This window comes from Muntiacus reevesi, chromosome 22, assembly GCF_963930625.1.
Source record: "Muntiacus reevesi chromosome 22, mMunRee1.1, whole genome shotgun sequence".
In the NCBI taxonomy this organism is placed as follows: Eukaryota; Metazoa; Chordata; class Mammalia; order Artiodactyla; family Cervidae; genus Muntiacus; species Muntiacus reevesi.
Genome location: NC_089270.1, coordinates 29897955 through 29905450, shown reverse-complemented (window position 1 = coordinate 29905450; position 7496 = coordinate 29897955). Strand labels below are relative to the sequence as shown.

Sequence of the window (7496 nt, the reverse complement as noted above, 5' to 3'; positions counted from 1 at the left end):
ATGTGTACATACATACATACATATTTTAAACTTATATCCACATTTTAAGTTTAATTTTAGGAAAAGAATTTTTTATTCTTAAAATTGCTACTAATAAAACTTTAATTTTTTATTGCTGAGCAGTTTAGTAATCATTTCTTCATTTTCAAGCACATAACAAATCTTTTCTCTTATTTCTCTACTTATAGGGGTTAAAAGGACAAGATGAAGACTTTAACCCTGACTGGATTCATCCTGGTCTTTGCTGTTTGCTTCCCGGTAAGATTTTATATACTTGAAAACTAAAATAACCACTTAAAATTGAAAGTTATATAATGCTAAAATAGGGGTCAGAGTGAGAGTATGTATTTTTAAAAACAGAACAGGGTCACATGAGATGGAAAGAAACAGGAAATTACCTTCTACTTCTAACATCTTTGGAAATAGATCATTTCAAAATCACTTGGAATCTGAGGAGGGGCAAAACAGAAGGAAAAGTAGAAGGGAAATAGAGAAAAAGAGGGGGAGAGAGCAGAGGAAGGAATGGCTATTTGTTGAAAAGGGTGAAGGATGAGAAAATCTCCAAATAAATTTGAAGGAATAGAACTAGACTGGCAAATAAATCAACAAGACTCCCACTTGTCTTTAATGTCTACATCCACCCACCACTTCCCTTTTAAGGAGTTTCCCATCTCTCAAGTTTGTTTTTCAGTAATTCTCTGGGTCTATTATTACATTCTCATGATCAAAAGTTGTAAAATGTTCCTCCACTTAAGACATAACTACAGTGAAAAGGAAGAGGGTAAGATGGTCTCCTACTGACATCTAAAATAAACAATTAAATTTCACATATTTGACTTGTCTTATCCATGACTGTGCATACGTATTTCTTATTTATAAGAGCCTGGTTCTCTCGAACTGTATGGCTTTAGATTTTCCCTTTATATCTCTTGCAGAGAGAGAGGGAAAAAAAAGCAAACTTTGCTCTTCTGGTTCAATTACGTGCTGTTCACTATTTTCTCATATCTCTCTTTGATCAGAGAGTATGAAGTGAAGTGAAGTGAAGTGAAGTCGCTCAGTCGTGTCCGACTCTTTGCGAATCCATGGACTGTAGCCTACCAGGTTCCTCCCTCCATGGGATTCTCCAGGCAAGAATACTGGAGTGGGTTGCCATTTCCTTCTCCAAGGGATCTTCCCAACTCAGGGATCGAACCCAGGTCTCCTGCACTGCAGGCAGACGCTTTAACCTCTGAGCCACCAGGGAAGAATCCACTATTTTTAGAATTACATGTGATCTTCAAATGTCTGTTCCATTTTATTTAACTAACCACACTTCATTCCAGGGAGTCCTTCCTTTTCTGTTATCATTATTATTTCCTTGTAAAATTCTTCCCACAACATTCAATGCCTCAGACAAAGCTTTGGCAGGCAAGAAAAACAGGTTTTTACTGCATTTTTTAATATCGAATTTTTTAGTTCAACACCAAATACTGTTCCCTTATATAATTTCAAAACTGGAATATAGCTCTAATACTTTCACTGAGATTCATGTAACACAGCTGCCTATGTGGTTCTTTCATTCATTTTTAAAGGACATGATGATGATTTTTACTCAGCAGTTTTTAAGGGAAAAACAAATTTTCATATTTAGTGGTAGTATTTTACAAAACCAACTAATTGGATTTCCTCCAAATTACATTTCTCTATTTTGTTCAATTTTCCAAGTAAATACACTAGGACTGAAAGCAATACCCAGGTGCTTTCTCTAATCATCCACATAATGTACCTTGGTATTTTAAAGTTATAGGGTTTCCCTGGTGGCTCAGTGGTACAAAATCCACCTGCAATGCAGGAGACTCAGGTCCAAACCCTGGGTGGGGAAGATCCCCTGGAGAAAGAAATGGTAACCCATTCCAGTATTCTTGCCTGGAGAATCAAGGACAGAGGAGCCTGGCGGGTTACAGTCCATGGGGTTGCAGAGTCAGAGTGTGCATGCATTTTAAGGTTATAGTACAATTTATTCTAAATTTGACTGATACTCAAAATCAAAGCACCTCCTAACTGAAAGAGCAGACCAGTTTCTAAAATGAAAGGGAGGATATAAAGCAACAATTAACTGACTGTTTCATTTGGAGATGTCTTCTATTCTCTCCCCCTGTAGTTCAGTGAGAGTCAGCAACCACGGCGCCAGGCAACAGGAAAGACAGACAACAGTCAACCCGGGCAAAGTTTCCCCAGGTCATCAAAGAGCAGACCTTCATCCACCCAGGTTGTTAGGAAACCTCAAGCCCCTTCTCGTGCCTCTGTCCTACCTCCACTGATTAACAAAGCAACCAGTCAATCATCTTCCAATCTGAAGACACTAAGTACAAAGAAAAAGCCATCACAAAGACAAAACCAGAGCATGCCTAAAGAAAGCACGTTGGCCTCTGCCAAGAAAGGGCTGACCCCCCACTACTCTGGTCTAACAGAACGAAATATTCTACTGAGGTCAAGCAAAACTCTGGAACAGCCTAAAAAAGGTCAAAAGACCACTGGCAAGAAACAGTCAAAAAGGACTTCAGCAGCACCAAAATCATCTTTGACTATAAAGAACAATCGAAATGGATTCAAAAAGCCCCTGTCCTCCTCTAGCAAGAAGCCGCTGAATTTGCCAAGAGTGGCTAAAGCAGCTTCAGAAAGAACTTCAGCTAAAAAGAGTTCACAAAAGTCCAAGAAAATCCAGTCTACACCCGCTAAGAAACAGTTAAAAAAAACCACAATAGGAACAGCTCCAAAAACATCTCTACTTAAGAAATCTAAAGCCTTGTCTGTATTATCCAAAAAACAATCATCTAACTCCACAGCAACAAAAGCTTCCCCCAAAACTTCATCAACTCCCCAGAACACACCAGTTAAATCTCGCAGAGCTCTGTCTTCATACACCAAGAAAAACCAGAAGCAAGCAAAAGCAATTAAAACCACTCCCCCAAAAAGTGTAGTCAAAAAGAAAACACTAAAGAAGCAAACTACCAAACTGTCAACTGTGGTCAAAAAAAGACCAACTAAGACAACAGGAACAAGAGCAGCTTCTGAAACCAAAAAGAACAATCTGACTAAATCTAAAAAGGCAGCATCTACTTCTGCCAAGAAAAAGCTCAATCAACCAAAAGAAGTTGCAACAAAAAGGAAAACCTCTATAGCCGAAAAACCCTCTACCTCACCTGCCAAGAAAAAAGTGAATCAGCCTAAAGCACTTAAATTGGCACTAAAAACACAATCAGCCTCAAAGAAAAGACCAAATACATCTAAAAGTTCCTTGTCTAAAACCACCAGGAAGCATTCAACTCAAGCAAAAGAAAGCATATCTCCAGCTCTCAAACAAACTCTGGCTGAGAAGAAAAATCTAAAAAAATCAAACCTTACTGCCAAAAAACTGTCTAAATCTGCTCAAGTAGGACCAAAAACATCTCTAGTTAAGAAAAAAATTCAAAAAAAAACTACAAAGCAACAGCCCACAGCAGGTAAAAAGACTGCAAAAACAGTTCTTGCAAAGAGTAAATCTATAAAACCATCTAAACAAAGACAGCCCACAACTCTAACAGCAAAGAAAAGGCCAAGAGAGTCCAAAAAGAGACCATCTAAACCTCTTAAGAAAGTTTCAAATCAGCTTACATTCCCTCAAGGAATAAAAAGACAACCTCCCTTAGCCAGCAAAACTGTAAAACAGTCTAAAAAAGGGAAATCTACAGTTGTCAAAAGAAGGTTCAAACCATCTAAACCAAAAGGATCTAAATCAGTTCAAGCTCCAAGGGAAAAATGTCCACATAACAAAGTCACAACCACTGCAGTTGCCACAACTTCATTCGATGAGGTCACAACTGGTGCAACAGATTCCACAACCTTGGAAACAGACTTCACATCCACGGTTGCTACAACAACTGGATCCTCAACCCCAGGACCTGTGGGAACAATCACAACAGCAACAGCCTCCTCAAACCTACAGGTAAATACAGCCACCATTGGTGTCGTCACAACCTCAACCATCGGCATGACTACTGCCTTTGCTGGCACAACTGTAGCTAGTGCTACCGCTTCAACCCCTGTGACTTCAGCCTCTACTGCTAAACCCAGTGTGCTGACCAGTGTGGGTAAAACCACTGTCCAGGCTTCTGTAGCTCCAGCTCCGGGGAAAGAAGTTATCACTCCATCAGCAGATGACATAACCACTGAAGCTACAACAGTACCTGCAGATGCCACAACCCCCACGGCTAAAAACCCTACATCCTCAGTAGTAGATTCCACATCTCCAGCTGTAAGTACAACAGTTTCAGCTACAACCACTGTAGCTAGAGGACCTACCACTGTCACTACAGCAGCCTCTACAACTCCAGGGGTTGGTGCCACCCCAAGTGTTAGCACTGTACCTTCAGTCACTGGCACAACATCTCTCGAGGCCACCACCACCTCGCTAAGTGCTGCCATCACCACACAAGGTATTTGTACCTCTGCTATTGAATCTAGTACCTTGACCATCAACTGTGGAGCCACAAACTCAACCCTCAATGCCACAAGTCCAACTGAAGATGCCACGACTGCACCCCCCGATGCCACAACCCCTTCATCTGACTCCACAACTTTAGGAGCAAGCACCATGTCTGTGGCTACAACAGGAAAAGCTGCTTCAGCTGCAACCGCAATCCCCGTAACAGCCACCACTGCAACAGTAGCAGCCTCCACAAGTGTTGCAACCACACCCTCGCCCTCAGCCTCAGGTGCCACAACTGTCACCAGTACAAGTATACTAGGTACCGTGAATCCCACCCCACTTACTTCTGCCTCTACTGCAGAAACATATTTTCCAACCCCTGAAACTATGAATACAACTCCAGAGAATAAGGAAACTACTGAACCTATAGAGGACACTACCGCTGAAGCTGCCACCACATCGATTTCCATCACTACCGCTGTATCTGAAGATACAACCACTGAATTGGACTACTCTACCAATGAAGAAATGGAAACAACTGCCACTGATGATGAGGTCACTCCTGCCACGAGTTCTTCAGAGTCCACAGATGTAATTACCTCTACACCTCCTACAACCATCACAACCACAGCAACAACCAACACACCTGAAGCTAATGCCATCACTACTACCCCAGGCGCAACTTCCACTACCCCTGGGGTAACCTCCAGTCCCACCAATACAGCCTCCACTGGAACCACCTCTGCTGTGGATAGTGGCATACAATCACCACCTGTTACTCCAACCACAGCAAATACAGCTATAACCAGCAGTGACCCTTCTTCCCCAACATAAAAGCAATGCAGCAGCACATATCAAGCATATCAGGAACAGGTAAATAATGCATGCAAAGAATGAAATGAGGAAATTCAGTACAGTTCTATGTAGTTCCAAATAACTTACATTATGGCTAGTTACACCTGATCTGCCCCAATTTTTTGCAATCCTATGAAAAAGAGTATATCTTCTCCCATTTTACATATAGGATACAGAGTTTTGGGATTTGGACACGTTCAGACCACACAATGATAAAGCCAAGGCTAGAATCCAAATGTTTTAATATTTAAGCCAACAGTCAGAAAGTTTAGAATTATAAAATGGTGATCTCACATTCAGTAGACAGCTGAATCACAATCACTTAGCACCTTTCAAACTAAAGATTACTAAGTTCTGCCATTATAGATACTATGTTAGTCCCTCAGTTGTGTCCAATTCTTTCTGATCCCATGGACTGTAGGCCTGTCAGGCTCCTCTGTCCATGGAATTCTCCAGGCAAGCAAGAATACTGGAGTGGGCTGCCATTCCCTTCTCCAGGGATCTTCCCAACCCAGGGATCAAACCTGGGTCTCCTGCATTGCAGGCAGATCCTTTATCATCTGAACCACTGGAAGTCTCTAAATACTATCTATATATATAATAAAATCTTTGGGGACTTTATTCTGATAAAGTCTGACAAGGTTATGGGTATGAAAACACCCAGACAGTGTTTCAGAAAGGGAAATTGGCAGGTATAAATGTTCAAACATGAAAATGAGTATCACAACCAAGAAACTGTAAGCAGTTGTGCCTGACCGAAATCAGGAAGAGTGAAACCTCAATTAAGTTAGTAATGAAGGCATGATGCCATAATTAAAGAAGAAAATCCTTGGAGAAGAAAATAAATCTAGAAAAAATTATATTCATGAAGATATAATACACCAAAAAACTCATCTAGATTGTAGAACCATGAAATAAAACTTTCTTTCCTTGATTCAGCATTAGTCCAAAGACTTTTTTTTAATAGAAGTATAGTTGATTTACAATGCTGCATTATTTTCAGGTATACAGGAAAGTAACCACAAGTTTGGTTTCTATGTCTGCGAGTATATTTCTGTTTTGTAAATAAGCATCTGTATCTTTTTTTAGAAGAAGCACACCTAGGATAATTTCAGAGAAAATGTTGTTGGAACAAATGACTTATCAAAATTTATATAAGGGCTTTTTTAAGGTGGATGAGACATTCTAGGCAGTAGTAATGATGGATTAGGTCTTAAACACAGCAGCTAGCTAGCTATACTTTACTGTAAACTTAGAACATCTAATTAGATATGTTTTACTCTGAGGTTGAATTATGAGATGATAGGAAAATAAGAGAGTGATACTGGGGGCAGGTGTAGGTAGGTCATTTAAATGGAATTAATTTCACATAAGAAATAGAAAATAGCAATTTCAAAACAGCTAGGTGTTATTTGTAGGACAGTAGGAATTAATTTTATATCTCTGAACATTTTTTTAGGTTCTATTCTACCTGAATATTAAATTTCTCACCTTAACTTTCACCAATACTGACTCAAGAACTGACTGTCGTCATACTTCAGACATGAGACCGTTCTAGAAATTCTGCTTCTTTCACCCTCTCTCCTCTTGAATGCATTCATTTTCACTTCTTCAGCTTTTGTTCAATATATCATTTTGAAAACCATTTGTCCCTGTTTTATTTGCATCACTCTCACATGTTTGGATATGAATTAAAAACCTAACAGCTTGTCTCACTAAAAAGCTCCAAATAATGAGCAATACTTAAATAGAAGGTTGACTGGGCTTCTGATGGCTCAGATAGTAAAGAATCTGCCCGAAATGCAGGAAACCCAGGTTCAGTCCTTGGGTTGGGAAGATCCTCTGGAGAAGGGAATGGCTACCTATGCCAGTATTCTTGCCTAGAGAATTTCATAAACAGAGGAACCTGGTGGGTTACAGTCCATGGGATCTCAGAGTCGGACACAACCGAGCAACTAACACTTTCACTTTGACTGAGATCTTAATGTTACCCTCAGTTTGACTAAACTTTAGACAGGTTTTTCCCTGAAGCTAGATCCCTGGAGTCTTAGAGCATTTCCTTAGAAAAATTTCAATTTTAATTCTTTTCCTGTCCCTTCGAGATATTAATCTTTTTAAGCCTCTCTCCAAGTTTACAACTGAGGAAAGTTCTTCTTAAGGACCTAGAAGCCAAAGGATACAGTGCCTCTATCAG

The 7496-nt window shown here is 40.0% G+C and overlaps 1 protein-coding gene across 1 annotated transcript; it reads left to right on the top strand.

Annotated features, from left to right (window-relative positions):
* The first annotated feature begins 204 nt into the window (after nt 1–204).
* On the top strand, nt 205–5281 carry LOC136152735 (mucin-2-like). The gene is made up of 2 exons (XM_065914121.1): nt 205–258; nt 2141–5281. Exons 1-2 carry the CDS (start codon nt 205–207, stop codon nt 5279–5281), a joined length of 3195 nt encoding a protein of 1064 aa, XP_065770193.1.
* The last annotated feature ends 2215 nt before the right edge of the window (nt 5282–7496 follow it).

Coding starts and splice junctions, on each gene's coding strand:
- LOC136152735 (XM_065914121.1), top strand. CDS start 205: ATGAAGACTTTAACCCTGACTGGATTCATCCTGGTCTTTGCTGTTTGC. Junction 259..2,140: donor TCTTTGCTGTTTGCTTCCCG/GTAAGATTTTAT, acceptor CTCCCCCTGTAG/TTCAGTGAGAGTCAGCAACC.